Here is a 16,177-nt window from a genome sequence, read left to right as displayed (position 1 = left end):
CTTTATCGCCGCCTCTTCACTGGGCTCTTCATCGTAAATGGTACATACCACAAAATAGCTTTCCATAGACTTTACGTGCAAAATAGGGGTCACGTTGTAGGCTTTAAGTCGAGTTACGTCTTACTTTGAAATATATATTTGATATCATCTTAATCAGAACAAAATTCTGCATAACATATCTACTTTTTGAGAAAAATAGCGCTATATAAAAAGGCCCGATTTTCCCGTGTTTACGTCTGACTGCTAACCGCGTTTTGACCTCGTGTGTTCATGCGCTCATCATCGTAAACATCACTCAAATTTTCGCGTTTTCTGTTCAAATTAGTAGAGATCACATTCACAAGTTCTAGCAAAACACGATTTGCAACACTAAAAGTGTTAATATTGTACCGATTTTGCATAATTTTTATGCAAAGTTGGGACTATAGGCGTGATAAACTTTTGCCGGAAACCGCTAAAACATCTTCATACCATTAATTAAATAGGGCCATCCTCAAGCGTTTACCACTGAAGCAAAATGTAAAAGGTCATTTTGAGGCGATGTCCAATTTACACCGTGCATTACAATTATTTGAAGATTCTAATTACTTTTGTTGTGATGAGTATTGTATAATAATAATATTAAACACGTACTAAAGGCAGAGCGATACGAATTCTATTTTCGGTATGGGAAGCTTGCCCAAGTACAAAGAATACAAAGCATACGATCAGATACATGGTCAAAATAAGCAAAAATACGACTATTAGTAGGCCTATATTCTGGATTCACCAAAATATACCCTGTTTTTTGATATCGAGCACACCATCGTCAAAAACAACCCTATACATCACGAACATAAAATGTTTGCAAACATAGTTTACAAATAACCCCTTTTTAGCGAAATTGGGAACAACCATGCGTTGTGTTTACCCAATGTATATGTTGTATTTTTATTTGGGTCAAAGGTCATTAAGGGGTCACTACCGGTTTAAAACGAAATACCAACAAATTTTATCAGCCAAGAAAAACAGCACAGTGATAGTATGTTCACAAATGAATTGTGTTTATATATAAGTGGTATTTTTATTTGGGGTCAAAGGTCATTAAGGGGTCACTGCCGGTCCAAGACGAGAAACCTTCAAAATACCTCTTCTGCCACAAATAACATAGCAGAGTGATGCTACATGCACACACGCATTGACATTAGCCAATGTCTATGGAGGGTTAATAAATTTTGGGGTGAAAGGTCATTAAGGGGTCACCCCTCGGCTGTGTTTGTGGTCTTAGACCACAGCTATGTCTAGTTTTCCTTGTCATGCTTGTTTTAGAGACATATAGGCCTACCAGATTTGAGTGTTTAAGGGCTGGGGTATGAACGTTTGGACAGTATTTATTGTGGGACATTATAGAGCACATCAGACATATCGAATTGCATTCTGAATACGAAGAATATCATTCTGATATCAAATAATTTAGATTTTTGAAATTCGCAATTTAATACACATTTTATGGCAAATCATTAAAATTGATATTTTGATATTTAACAGTAGGCCTACTTGAAGTAAACTTTATAAATCTGATGATTTATACTTAAAGTGTATATAGGTGGGATGAAAAAGCCGACGATCAATTGAAAATTTTGACCTTTCGTATTGAAGATATGGATTTTTTTTCCCAAAAAAAAAAAAAAAATTAGGTCTTTTGGGAAAAAAAATCCATATCTTCAATATGAAAGGTCAAAATTTTCAATTGACCGTCGGCTTTTCCTCCTGCTACATACACTTTAAGAATATGTCATTAGATTTATATAATTTACTTCGAGGACTGTTATATATCAAAATTTGAAAAATATCAAATTTTTATAATTAAAATTTGTATTATATTGTGATTTTCAAAAAATGAAAAATATTTGATATCAGAAAGACATGCTTCGTATTCAGAATGCAATTCGATAGGTCTGAGGTGCTCTCATGTCCCACAAAAAATACTGTCGAAACGCAATAAACGCTCTTTTTAGATCCCTTAAAGGATTGTGGTTAAAATCATTTACTCAGTAATTTGTCACTGTCAATAAAATAATGTTCAAAACGCAGAACTACCGCATGTAGGATTGCAAGTTTCTACAATTTGACGTATGACATTTGAAACTCGTGGCACCCATGATCATGGCCCGGATCATGGCCTATTTATGTATTGTTCTAAATGTTTGCAATTTGACGTATCATATCATTTGAAAATCGTGGGATGACACCCATCTCCGGGAATGATCTACATTGTATTGTTTGAAAATTACCTCATGGTTCTGCAATTTGACCTACGTCATTTCTCATTTGAAAACCGTGCATGGCATGAATGATCGTCATTATTTATTGTTCTAAAATTGAGCAAAATTGCTGTACGCCCGAAGTGTGGTATACAAGCAGATTCTAAAAGAAGTAAACTCTGGTTTGAGGGACTGTAACTATACATATCTATATGGAATTTATAAAAAGCAAATTTTAAACGTCTAAAGTTATAATATAAATGCCCATTTGAATAAAACCACCCATTTTTGTTGCTGCACACGGTTTCACCCCTACAACTACAAGTACCTCGCGTATATGATTTTATGTGCGTATTAATGTTAAATCAATGCATTGAAATCGAATTGAATTGAAATGAATTTTGGGCGATTTTCATTTCAATGCATTGGAATTGAATTGGAATTGAATTTGAAATGAGTGGGCTTGGGCATGAATTGAATTGGATTGGAATTGAAATTATCGTGAGCAATGAAGAATTGAATTGGATGATTGGAATTGAAATCATGTTGAGTGATGAAGAATGAAGTGGAATTGAAATGAAATTCAGCTTTAATTTCAATTCAGCATTTCAATTCACAAGCAGATGTCTGTGATTCCAGATCATTCCACCTGTAAAAATTGCCCTTCCCCCATTCTGAATTCTGATACACTTCAGGTCTATTCACACAAGAGACACATATTAAACAAGAAATGTCTTTAAAAAAGACAATGCCTCAAGAGATTCCAGCGGGCACCATTTGTTATTAGCTTATAAGAGATACTTGAAATGCTAGAACCAGTATGCCTGATGATTCCATCATGGATGAAACTGCCAGTTGCATAAAAATTTAATTTTGCATTACCGTACTTCTGTTTATATTTATTTATTTATTTATTTATTTATTTATTTATTTATTTATTTATTTATTTATTTATTTATTTATTTATTTATTTATTTATTTATTTATTTATTATTTATTTATTTACCTATTGCGTGTACAAAAAATTAAACAAATTTGAAAATTTCTGCAGAATAGAGGTACGAAGCGTGGAGTACAAAATTATATTTGGAACATGATACTGTGAAAACTGCAAATTGAGAAAGAAACTTGTACAAAACATCTGAACCATTTTGACAAATATAATGACTATAATGCGCCATAAATAAAGAGAGAGTTAAGTGTCAAAATATTTAATTTATGTTATCTGTACCAAAGCCCGGTACAAAGTTCTTCGCTTTGTTTACCAAATAACACCTCTAGCTGAATATTGCATGGGAGTAAATTCGTTGATAAGATTTGTGTGGGAATTACACAAACTGGAACACTCCTTATTTACAAAAGTTCTGGTGTACAAATCTAAAAGTATTTCGGTATAAAGATGTTATAAACATACCTCAATGACGTTTTGTACTACACCGTAGTAGGCCTACTTTCTCAAATTGACTGATCAACTCTCGCACTCCTCGTCTGTTTCCTGCTGGAACTCGACGTTACGATGTAGTACGAAACGTCATTGAGGTATGTTTATAACATCTTTATACCGAAATACTTTTGGATTTGTACACCAGAACTTTTGTAAATACATTATGGACAATCATGATGAATTTATTTATGGAACACTCCTGTTTCAATAATTCAAATATCCCCAGCAAACACAAAAACGTTTTTAAAACATTTTAAATAAGTTATATTTTGGGTTTTGGTTTAGGTAAAAACGTTTTAATAACATTAAAATGTCGGGTTATATAAAGGCCATGAAATCGTTTTAAAACGTTTTGTATGAAAACACACTACAACAATATTTTAAAAATGTTTTCGAAATGTCATTGTAAATTATTTTTGCGTCAACACTTAAATAACATTATGTTAGAATATTTGAACCCAGCAAACACAGAAATGTTCTTAAAATGTTTTTTACAACACGTTTTAATAACATTTAAATGTCGGGTTATATAAAGGTCGTGAAAACATTTTAAAAACGTTATTCTAAATATTTTGGCCAAACATTTTTGCAAAATATTTTTTCAACCCCAAAATAACATTCTGTTTAGAATGATTTGTACCAAGTTTCCAAAAATGTTTTTGGAATGTTATTAAAACGTTTTTATACCCTTTATATAACCCGACATTTAAATGTTTTCTGTAAAATATTTGTGTTTGCTGGGCAGTAAACATGGTAAATTACCAACAAATGTTATTTAATGTTATGAAAACGTTTTATACCATTAATGTACCCTTTATATAACCCGACATTTAAACGTTTTCTAATAACCTTTTATAACCTTTTGCAAATGGTGTCGAAAACGTTTTGTGTTTGCTGGGATCATAATGCTATATAATATTTGGCGAAAATTAGCCTCCCAGCAAACACAAAACAGAAAATAGCAAAAGGTTATAAGAGAATGTCAGAACACGTTTGAATGTCGAGTTATAGAGAGTACAACTTTTTAACCCCACTCAGAAACTTTTTTGAAAATCTGCTGTAAAAACATCCTATCATGATGTTGTTGAAACATTTTACGAAAATGTATGCATGCAATCAAATATTTTACTATAGCATGTCGACAACATTTTTAAAATGTTGTTGCCGTGTTTGTTCCTACAAAACGTTTTAAGACCTTTATGCCAGTAGATTACTGGGTTCTGAGCCAATAACGCTTATTCAGATCTTAAACATAAATATAAAGAACCGCTTATCTAAGTTCAATGATGTACCCGCCTGATATTTCTGGAAATTAGGAAATGCTCTGTGCATATTTTAAATATATTAATTGAGCAGCTAAGGCAAAGTACACTCAATATGTCTTTTGTTAGAAACAAATTGGACATAATTATTCATAATACATTCTAATGCATTATATTGTCTAGCCGCCCTCTAATTTACATTTTTGCATAATTAATTAGTGTCTTCTAATTACTAGAAATATCCTCACATTCCACCTTAAGGGGTGGGGTACAAGCTGTATCAAAATGATTGGTACCCGTCAACTTTGTTTTCTAAAAAACCGCCTGTTTCTTCTAAATTCAAAATTTGATCCTCTTGAAATGACTGTATACCTTTAAAACCGTTTTGTTTTCCCAATTTTCTCCATTTAAAATTTAACAATCCCCCACCTGGTTCAACTAAAAATTTCAGGTTCCCCCCTCAAGACCACAAAAAAATTCGTGTTCCCCCTAAATTTACCCATCCCCCCTGCCATAAATAACGATCGCTCCCTTATTACATGAATCTACAAATTAGGTGGATGTTATGTTGCATTTTGATGTGGCAGTCTTGGCCATGTTCACTGGATATATAGAGTGGGTACCAATCATTTTGATACACCCTATATGAACGTTTGCACAGTATTTTTTGTGGGACATGAGAGCACATCATCAGACCTATCGAACTGCATTCTGATTACGAGAAATGTCCTTCTGATATCAAATAATTTTGATTTTTTGAAATTTGCGATATAATACACATTTTCATGGCACATAATTGAAAATTAATATATTTGATATTTAACAGTCCTTGAAGTAAACTTTATAAGTTGAATGGGAATGATATGTACTGAAAGTGTATATAGCTGGGATAAAAAGCCGACGATCAATTCAAAATGTTGACCTTTCGTATTGAAGATATGTATTTGATATCAAAAGGACATTCCGTATTCAGAATTCAATCTCATGTCCCACAAAAAGTATTGTCGAAACGTTCCTATCAGAGCCCTTAAAGAGCTCCACCAATACCACTAATTTTGGTCTTATTTCTTTACTATAAAGCTGGCAACAGAACGACTATGAGAAATGCCTTATCATCGTCGGATACATCCACGACAACAGATATGAGATATTTGAGGTAAGATTTTTGGTCAAAACGGCAACATTGTTCGTTAGTTGTTTTTAATGGTGGTGTTGGGTTGTACATAATATTGTTTTTTTCTCGACCATGTCAATACATACTGTTATTTGTAAATAAGTCTTATCTTATACTTGTTTATATAGTCGACAACTTAATAAATATGAGTTGATTGACTAGTCCGTCTAGAAGGCCGTCAACGCGTAGTCCTTCTTGACGGACTAGAATGGACCAACTAGTGCGCGACTGACAAGCTAGTAAGGCAGACTACCCTTCGAAAAATTATTGTCGGGTGATATCTGAACGGAAAGGATTAAAATGCAAATTAAATATGCCCTTTTTATAATTTGCTTTATACTTCTCAATGATCAAGAATTCGCCCCCTTGGAACAGACAGGCTGCTGACGCATCCTTTGACTTTCAAACGGTTAAATTAGGGAAACAAACCAAAAGTTAGATAACGTCAAAGTCCTTTCGTTATGGGGAAGGGGTGAAAAAGCCCGATTACGTTTGAAAAATACACGTATCGGTTGATCTTTCGGGTTTGAATTTTCAACAGCTAGGGAGGAAGGGTGTCATCTAACGAAAGGATTTTCGTTCACAGGATGTTAATGGTTTGTCCCCTTATGACCTCAAATAATTAACTTCAAAAATATTTTTACAGAATATTTAAAGCGAAGAATAACCGGAAATAAGTATGACCTCATGTACACTTTTTTGAGATTTTGAATCTAGACCAGTTCCACCGATTTGCACCACTCCATGACTTAACCAATTTAACGTATTAATGGTCGCAAATGTGTTGGTTAATTAAAGTTGCTATTCATATTCATAATGAAATATAATTGTTCAAATAAAATACAAATTGATGAACATGTAGATTAATTATAGATTTGGTGATAAAAAGTTGAAACTTCGACTGCTAAGGTCTATCGGAAATTTTAGTGCGTTTAATAGACTTATATAACTCCAACAGTTACACAATTCTATACGAGCATGTAATTTTACGAACTATAGTTTTCACATCAGACGTGTTATGGACCTGGTCAAAGCATAAGGACCCGGCCAAAGGGTCAATATCTTTAATGAAAATAGAACAAACGTGCTCATTTACTGTTCTACCGACGTTTTCTCAAAGTGAACTATAGCTAGACAAACAAGACTGTTAGATGGTGTTTTAAAAATATTTCTATAGTCTGTCATGTGTATATGATGATATTTTGACCCCGGATTTTTGACCGGCCGATTTCAAGCTTTGAAAGCGACCCGGAGAAAGCGTGACCACTGTACTCATAAATGAGTGGACCACGATTTTTTATTTTTCCAAGAATCTAAGCTAATTGCAACAGACAGTAAAATCCACTAAACATCATTATTGGAGATAATTTCTAGAAGAATGGGTCATTGAACTAATTCATTTGAAATCCACCCCACCCCCTTTGAAGATTTTGGATATATCATCCACAGGGAGTATGAATTTCAAACGGGATAGCACATTTTAACCAGCTCAACTCCCCGGGGGGGCACATCAAAAAATTTTGGTGGGTATGCTCCCCGGAATTTTGAGGTGGTGGGTCTTTGGGAGCTGACGGCGTACCGGTAAAAGGTCTTTCGGAGCTGCGAACCGGGCTGTGAACAAGTAAAATGGGGTCTTTTGGAGCTGCGAAAAGTCAAAATCAAGGGTCTTTCTTGGCTTTTTGGTTGAAAATCGCCTGAAAAAATAAGAAATATGAGGAATGAGCAATTTTGGGGTCTTTTATAGCTGAAATTATCAAAATCAAGGGTCTTTCGGAGCGTTATTTTGGTCAAATATAGGGGTCTTTCGGAGCTGCAGAAACCCAAAAGGGGGGTCTTTCCGGGGAGCATACCTGTATGGTCATTTGTGTTGAGTGCCCCCAGGCTCAACTCCCCTTAAAGTTGAATCTTGCTCAGAGAGGTTCAGAGGGTGTATGAAATTTTAATGGGAGCTGTCTATTCCATTTGAAATTCATACTCCTCCCGGGACTCCTCCTAACTTTCACAGGAGTAGTGTGGATTATAAATTGGATGGGACAGCCAATAAGGTAGACATGTGGCAAATTTCATGTATAAATCATGTTGTTTTTTTAGTCTGTTGCTTTCCTTTTTAACAAATTGCACCCCACCCTTGCGCATAATAGTAAGGTGTACTTAAGGGGGTACTACTGTACACCCCTTGATAAATGTGCGACTACTTTTGCATTTTTCTATTTAAAAAAAATAACACACCGGTAACAAAAGTTATGCATGTCTATATTATAGGGGCATGGAATCTAGTTACTACAATGGAATTTCACTGACTCAAGACAAGCGGTACGTTGACCGCTAGAATGTACCTCATTTCTTAACATATTATAATTAACCACTTCTCTTGAATCACTGAAATTTCAGTGAAGTAATTGTTACAAGTGTGTAGTTATTTTTTGAGAAAAATGCAAACGTAGTCACAGATTTATCAAGGGGCTGTAGTACCACCTTAAAACCGTAAAATACGATCGTTGAAATGATTTTGGTCAATGATTTTCTTTTTTCAAATCTGATTTTGTAAAAAGTTTACACATGTTCCAGCTTACACCTAATTGGATTCAGCCAAATTCGTTATATTTTACACAACTTTCAAAGCAAGTTTAAATTGCGGCTAAGTTTTCTTTCATTCTACCTCAAAGTTAGTTTGGCTTAGAATAATCAGAAAACCTTCCTAACTTCACCCAAATCTTACATTTTAAAGGCGTTAACCATGTCAACTTACGCAGAGCCCTTCAGTCCGTCAAAAACCCGTCACCTATCCGCGCCACTGCAAAAACAAGTGTTTATATTTAAACACCATATTGTGTTTATCAGAGCAACACTTAATAAACACATAATTCATGTTAATGGTCTAACACTAATGTTAATTTTTCTAACACTAATGTTCATAAATTAACACTTGGTGTTATATTACAAACATTAGTGTTTGTAATATAACACCAAGTGTTAATTTATGAACTTTAGTGTTAGGCCATTAACATGAATTATGTGTTTATTAAGTGTTGCTCTGATAAACACAATATGGTGTTTAAATATAAACACTTGTTTTTGCAGTGCGGGGGAGGGGCGCTCCCATATGGAAGTGAAGGGACACTCTTATAGGTGACACGATCTCGTCCATGGGGACCAAAGGCGGCAAATTTGAAATTGAGATAAAGGCAAGCATACGGAGTAAAATACAATAAAATACATAAGAAAATGCACATCACAAAACTTCAAAACTCTAGAACTAAGTATAATGTTAGACTTTTGGTGTTTTCAGTATATGATAGGCTAATGTTTGTATAAGGTAATAATTATAATAACTCAATTTTCAAAAATGCCTCCTTTGGCCCCCATGGAGCAGATAAAAAAAGGTTCCGAGTATAACCATTATTATGTTTTGATGAATCCAAGTGTGTGAAAATATTGGATCCAACACATAATAATGATAAAATTGGATGCTTTACGCCCAATATTTATTGGTCTCGCGGTATAAGTTTTAAAATATTGGACTCGACTCCATCTCGTCCAATATTTTAAAACTCATAGCTCGACCAATATCTATCGATTCAATCCAATTTTATATCAAACACGGTTCATAAGCTCTCCTGTATGTGCAAATTGTCTTATTTTAGCAAATTTGGCAAATTTGAAAAAAAAAAAAAAACCACAATTTTTTTTCGAAATGTTCTACCCCTCCATATCACAAAACGACATTAATCGTAGCTATGATGTGTAAAATCGTCACAAAACCTGAACATTTCAACGGGTATAATTTTATGAAATAAAGATGATTGCATGGATTTGAATTGAATTGAATTGAAATGAATTGAAATTAAATTAAATTAAATTAAATTAAATTAAATTAAATTAAATTAAATTAAATTAAATTAAATTAAATTAAATTATAAATTAATTAATTCTCCATAGTATGATAGCAGATATATTCGAAACTTTTTTCCGATCAAAATGTGATTTCTCAGTTGTGTACTGGACAAGATGTTTTAACATAATTATGATGATTTTCTTTCTTCAGACGATGGGCAGAGAAGATGGTATTTGTAGCCATTTGTATTTTTCTCTTGGGTTACACATTGATTTATATAACATGTAAGTATTGTATTCTTTCTTTTGTTATTCTTTTTTGTCTTTCCTCTTTCTTTCTTTTTCTTCTTTCTTTCTTTCTTTCGTTCTTTCTTTCATTCATTCTTTCCTTTCCTTCGTTCTTTCTTTCTTTCTTTCGGTCTTTCTTTCTTTCTTTCGTTATTTCTTTCTTTCTTTCTTTCTTTCTTTCTTTCGTTTTCTTTCTTTCTTTCCTTTCTTTCTTTCTTTCTTTCTTTCTTTCTTTTTTTCTTTCTTTCTTTCTTCTTTCTTTCTCTTTTTATTTCTTCTTCTTTTATTTCCTTCTTTCTTTCATTTCCTTCGTTCTTCCTTTCTTTTCTTTCTTTCTCTTTCTTTCTTCTTTTTCCTTCTTTCTTTCATTTCCTTCGTTCTTCCTTTCTTTTCTTTCTTTCTCTTTCTTTCTTCTTTTTCCTTCTTTCTTTCCTTTCCTTCGTTATTTCTTTCTTTTCTTTCTTTCTTTCTTTCTTTCTTTCTTTCGTTCTTTCTTTCTTTCTTTCTTTCTTTCTTTCGTTCTTTCTTTCGTTCTTTGTTTCTTTCTTTCTTCTTTTATTTCCTTCTTTCATTCATTCATTCATTCATTCATTTCTTTCAAGATGGTATTTGTAGCCATTTGTGTTTTTCTCTTGAGTTACACATTGATTTATATACTGCGCCAAGAAAGTATCCTTACACTTGAAAAAAGAATCACAATTTCCAAACTGAATAATATTGGGGTAACTTTGTTTTTTTTAATAGATGCACTATCTCATCCTGCACATTATGACACCAGTCACACCACGTTGAATCCAATGTGACCTCATGAAGTAAAGTTACAAGCAATTGAATAGACGAAGGTCCGGTTTTAAAAGTGAAAACTGCATGGCATACAAGACGCAAAAAGATTCCAACAAGCGCAACAAAGAGACAACGCAGTTTCTTCAATGAAGCGTTATTTAAAGCAGTTTTTATTTCAGTTTTTACTTCTCTGCACTTTTCATAACTTTCATTTTATTTGTCAGTTCTTTTGTTTCAGTTTTCTTTTGTTCCTTTTGTTTTAAATTAAAGCCAAACGCATAAATTGGCCATTCACCTCTCTCAAACCAGATGTCTAGTCTGTGAAGTTTTGAATAGGCCAGTTTGTCACTTTTAAAACTGGACCTTCGTCTAATCAAATGCTTGTAACTTTACTTCTTGAAGTCAAATTTGATTTACTGTGGTGTCATAATGTGCAGGAAAAAAACAAATTTACCCAAATATTGTTCAGTTTGGAAATTGTGATTATTTTTCCAAGTGTAAGGATACTTTATTGGCGCACTATATAACATGTAAGTATTGTATTCTTTCTTTTTTTATTCCTTTTTTGTCTTTCCTCTTCCTTTCTTTCTCTTTCTTTTTTCTTTCTTTCGTTCTTTCTTTTCTTCTTTCTTTCTTCTTTTTTTCCTTCTTTTTTTCTTTTCGTTCTTTCTTTCTTTACTTTCCTTTCTTTCTTTCTTTCTTCCGTTCTTTCTTTCTTTTTCTCTTTATTCTTCTTTTCTTCCTTAATTCTTTCCTTTCCTTCGTTATTTCTTTCTTTCTCTTTCTGTCTTTCGTTCTTTCTTCCTTTCTTTCTTTCTTCTTTCTCTCTTTCTCTCTTTCTTTCTTTCTTTCTTTCTTTCTCTCTCTCTTTCTCTTTAAATTTCTTCTTTTCTTTCTTTCTTTTTTTCTTTCCTTTCCTTCTTTCTTTTTTCTTTCTTTCTTTCTTTCTTTCTTTCTTCCTTCCTTTGTCTTCTTTCTTTCTTCCTTCCTCCCTTCTTCTTTCTTGCTAGCTTTCTCTTTTTGGGATTTTCCTCTCTCTTCCTCTTTCGTATTTTCTTCCTTGCTCTGCTTTTTTGCGTGAAAAACTCTTTTCTTTGGTTTTGTTCGTATTTCTTTGCAGTTTTGTTTTCAAGCTTTTCTGTTGGTGCGTCTTAATAAATACGGAAAACGACAACGGAAACCACGGATCCCCGCCCGACAAAACTATTGTGTAATAATTAATTTCAATACAAGTATCTGTATTCGGTTTGGATAAAAGAAAAACTCTTTTCGTCAAAAACCCGTCACCTATCCGGGGGAGGGGCGCTCCCATATGGAAGTGAAGGGACACTCTTATAGGTGACACGATCTCGTCCATGGGGACCACAGGCGGCAAATTTGAAATTGAGATAAAGGGAAGCCCGACAAAACTATTGTGTAATAATTAATTTCAATACAAGTATCTGTATTCGGTTTGGATAAAAGAAAAACTCTTTTCTGTTGTTATGTGTTTATTTGTTTTGGTTCTTGATGCGTAACTCTATGACCTACTTTTTAAAATGTAATAATTGTTACAAGTTTGAGTCAACAGAAATGCTCAAAAGGTAGATCTAAACATAGACAATGGTCCAGATCAGGATAGCGGATATGGTGGGAATGTGTGGGCAAAACTTAGTCAGATTGTTTAGCCACTTTTTGGTGATTGTAGGTCGATATTGCACCCCCGATGTTGAACACCTTTGAAGTTTCTATGTATTGTAAACAGAATCCGCCACAGTGATAATACAAAAGTGTGGTTACAGAAACTGCCCAACCTATATAAACTGTTGTTTTCATCACGTTATGCACTGATATCAATGTTTGATTTGATTTCAAACGTTGTTAAAAGTCATACCTTGGTTTTAACACTCTTTTATATGATATCTGGAAGTAATGTAAACTGTCTATAATAATCGTCTAGTTTCATGAATGACTATTTGTGCGGTTTACATCAGTAGGGCTTGAAGTTGAACCACGCCCCTCACGATTACCAGTCGAGAGTCTTGACTGCGCTACCTGAATTCGCAGTGCACCCAGCAAACAAATAAAAAGTTCTTAAAACGTTATGAACATGTTGTAAACACGCTTTGGTTTGATTCAAACGGGGATTGATTGTAAATGATTGAACAAATTCATCAGGATCGGTGGAGTAAACTCAGTAACAAAGTTCCTTGTATCTGATCCAATTATACACTTACTTGTGAACGTTTCAACAACCATTGTTGCCTTTGCCAACACTAATGAGGAATGACTGCAGTTACTGACAACCGACGCTGGAAATCCCTCTAGCGTCAGTTATCAGTAACTGCAGTCATTCCTCATCAAGTGTTGACAAAGGCAACAGTGGTTGTTGAAACGTTCACAACCCGGTTCACAAGTAAGTGTATAATTGGATCAGATACAAGGAACTTTGTTACTAGGGGGATTCAAAATGTTTTAATAACATTTCATACACTCTTAGATATTGAGAACCGATCAGAGCAAACGTTTGAAAAATACGAACCATGCATTAATTATGGGTTTAATCAATGCGTATCACTTGTTGTGAGTGAAATTGTACAAACATAATTCACTTGTACTAACTGTTGATGCGTCGTATCGTACCAAGTTTCTAAATATGTTTAATTAAGCACCAATGTTAAATTCCAGGACCTCGTGTGTTTACTTTTTAAACAAAAACCATCAAACTCCTAAGCAAGTTTAGCATTTAAATATGTTTAGAAATTAGTTTTTAGAAAAATGTTCAAATCTAAACATTGTTGTATATATAATGATACATTTACATGTCTGTTTTTGCACACAGCAGGGGACCATTTCGATGGACATCAAAATGATGATCAGAATTCCCAACCAAACCAGGTAATAAATCGACAGCAACTTTCAGTATTTCAGAAAACCGCATTCCAACAAAAGGCAATTGAATCAAATGCTGAACCAATCCAGTCTGGTCCAAACGGTGTGGAACTACAGCAACCCAGACTAAGAGTAGCACAGAAGCGATCAAATGATGCCCAAGAAATCAAACCTAATACAGATCAAAAACAATCCGGACCAAATGCTGAACCAAATCAACCCAAACCTGCACAACAGAAACAACCCGGACCAAACGCAGCACCAAATCAACCTAAAGCTGCTCAACAGAAACAACCCGGACCAAATGCCGCACCAAATCAACCTAAAGCTGCACAACAGAAACAACCCGGAGCAAACGCAGCACCAAATCAACCCAAAGCTGCTCAACAGAAACAACCCGGACCAAATGCTGCAAACCCTCCGGTAAACCCTGCCAAACCAAAAGTTGCTCCAGTTGCGAACAAGCAAAATCCTAAAACGCAACAGAAACCCAACGGACCAAAGAAAGCTCAAGCGATAAAACTAGATGATTCCATTCAAATTTCTTTGCGCCCACCTTTGCTGCCAGATTTTCCAGCTGCTGCTCAAAGAAGCGGTAATTACTTGAATGACATGGTCATCTTAGCAACAGCTACTGGATCCTTTAATGACTTCACAGAGAATTGGCTGATTAGCATTTACCGTTTAGGTGGCTCGCATCCGAAAATCTACATCATCGCTGAAGATCAAGAAGCGTATGATTACTTTCATGACAAGAAATTTCACAAAATGAAACAATTCATGGATAAGTACGTTCATGTGATCAAATCACCGCATCTCGAGGTCAATTCAACTCTTATTTTTGATTCGATAGAATACAAAAACTTTGTCAATAAAAGACCACAATATATTTTAGATATACTTAACAAAGGTCATGACGTATTGTTCAGTGACGTGGACATAGTCTGGCTCCATAGACCGTATCGGTTTTTCAATGACCCATTTGATATATTTATTCTTGAAGACCAAGGTCCTCCAAGTCCAACTGTTTTATGCGCTGGATTTGTGGTATACAAAGCCACTAATGCAACTAAACAATTTATGGAGCGATGGATAGCTGAAATAGACATCTTCAAGGAACCAAGACCAGACCAGGTGGTTCTAAACAGACTTTTCCAGAACAAGCTGATGATAAAGAAACCGGTGCCGAATTTCAAGTATAAAGTGTTAGACCCTAACAGATTTGTATCCGGACATTATTATTTCAATGCAACCTGGAGGAAACAAAATCCACAAGTAAAGCCGGTAGTCTTGCATAATAATTGGATCAAAGGTCGTGATCTAAAGGTAGAACGCTTTAAAGAAATCGACAAGTGGTATTTATAACTTTGTGTACTAAACTGCCCTATTCACTCTTTGCACGGATCCGCCATCTTGCTACCAAAACGAGGTCCTCCCTGCAAACGCATGCACAAAAGTGCATTTTTGTTTCTCACGCTTTTCTAGCAATGCGCCAGAAGGTTTTTGCAAAGCATACTCGCCAATTAAAGCACGCATTTGGCAGGCGGATGCACACGCAATATATTTTAGATATACTTAACATAGGCCATGGAAGAAAGAGATAAGATCTTATCTCTTTCTTCCATGCATAGGCCATGACGTATATTTTAGTGACGTGGACATAGTCTGGCTCCATAGACCGTATCGGTTTTTTAATGACCAATTTGATATATTTATTCTTGAAGACCAAGGTCCCCCAAGTCCAACTGCTTTATGCGCAGGATTTGTAGTGTACAAATCCACTAATGCGACTAAACAATTTATGGAGCGATTGATAGCTGAAATAGACATCTTCAAGGAGCCGAGACCAGACCAGGTAGTTCTAAACAGACTTTTCCAGAACAAACTGATGATATTAAAAGAAACCAGTGCCGAATTTCAAGTATAAAGTATTAGACCCTAACAGATTTGTATCCGGACATTATTATTTCAATGCAACATGGAGGAAACAAAATCCACAAGTAAAGCCGGTAGTCTTGCATAATAATTGGATTAAAGGTCGTGATCTAAAGGTAGAACGCTTTAAAGAAATCGACAAGTGGTATTTATAACTTTGTGTACTAAACTGCCCTATTCACTTTTTGCACGGATCTGCCATCTTGCTGCTACCAAAAAGAGATCCTGCCTGCAAACGCATGCGCAAAAGTGCATTTTTGTTTCTCACGCTTTTCTAGCAATGCGCCAGAAGGTTTTTTCAAAGCATGCTCGCCAATTAAAGCACGCATTTGACAGGTGTATG

The 16,177-nt window shown here is 34.6% G+C and overlaps 1 protein-coding gene across 2 annotated transcripts in view; it reads left to right on the top strand.

Annotated features, from left to right (window-relative positions):
• LOC140150679 (uncharacterized) overlaps positions 1-15,793 on the top strand; it is a 30,797-nt gene extending 15,004 nt beyond the window's left edge. Inside the window, exons 2-5 of one of the 2 annotated variants that reach the window (XM_072172756.1) lie at positions 6,030-6,105; positions 10,169-10,242; positions 13,853-15,483; positions 15,531-15,793. In XM_072172756.1, the coding sequence (XP_072028857.1) occupies positions 6,047-6,105; positions 10,169-10,242; positions 13,853-15,264 (1,545 nt within the window). In that variant the 5' untranslated portion in view covers positions 6,030-6,046 and the 3' untranslated portion in view covers positions 15,265-15,483; positions 15,531-15,793. Of the gene's footprint in view, positions 1-6,029; positions 6,106-10,168; positions 10,243-13,849; positions 15,484-15,530 lie in introns of both variants that reach the window. The other variant, XM_072172755.1, reaches the window with a different exon arrangement.
• Positions 15,794-16,177: the final 384 nt, after the last annotated feature.

Source organism: Amphiura filiformis, chromosome 4 (assembly GCF_039555335.1).
Source record: "Amphiura filiformis chromosome 4, Afil_fr2py, whole genome shotgun sequence".
Classification (NCBI taxonomy): Eukaryota; Metazoa; Echinodermata; class Ophiuroidea; order Amphilepidida; family Amphiuridae; genus Amphiura; species Amphiura filiformis.
Note: the sequence above shows the minus strand (reverse complement) of the source record. Positions and strands in the feature narration are given on the sequence as shown.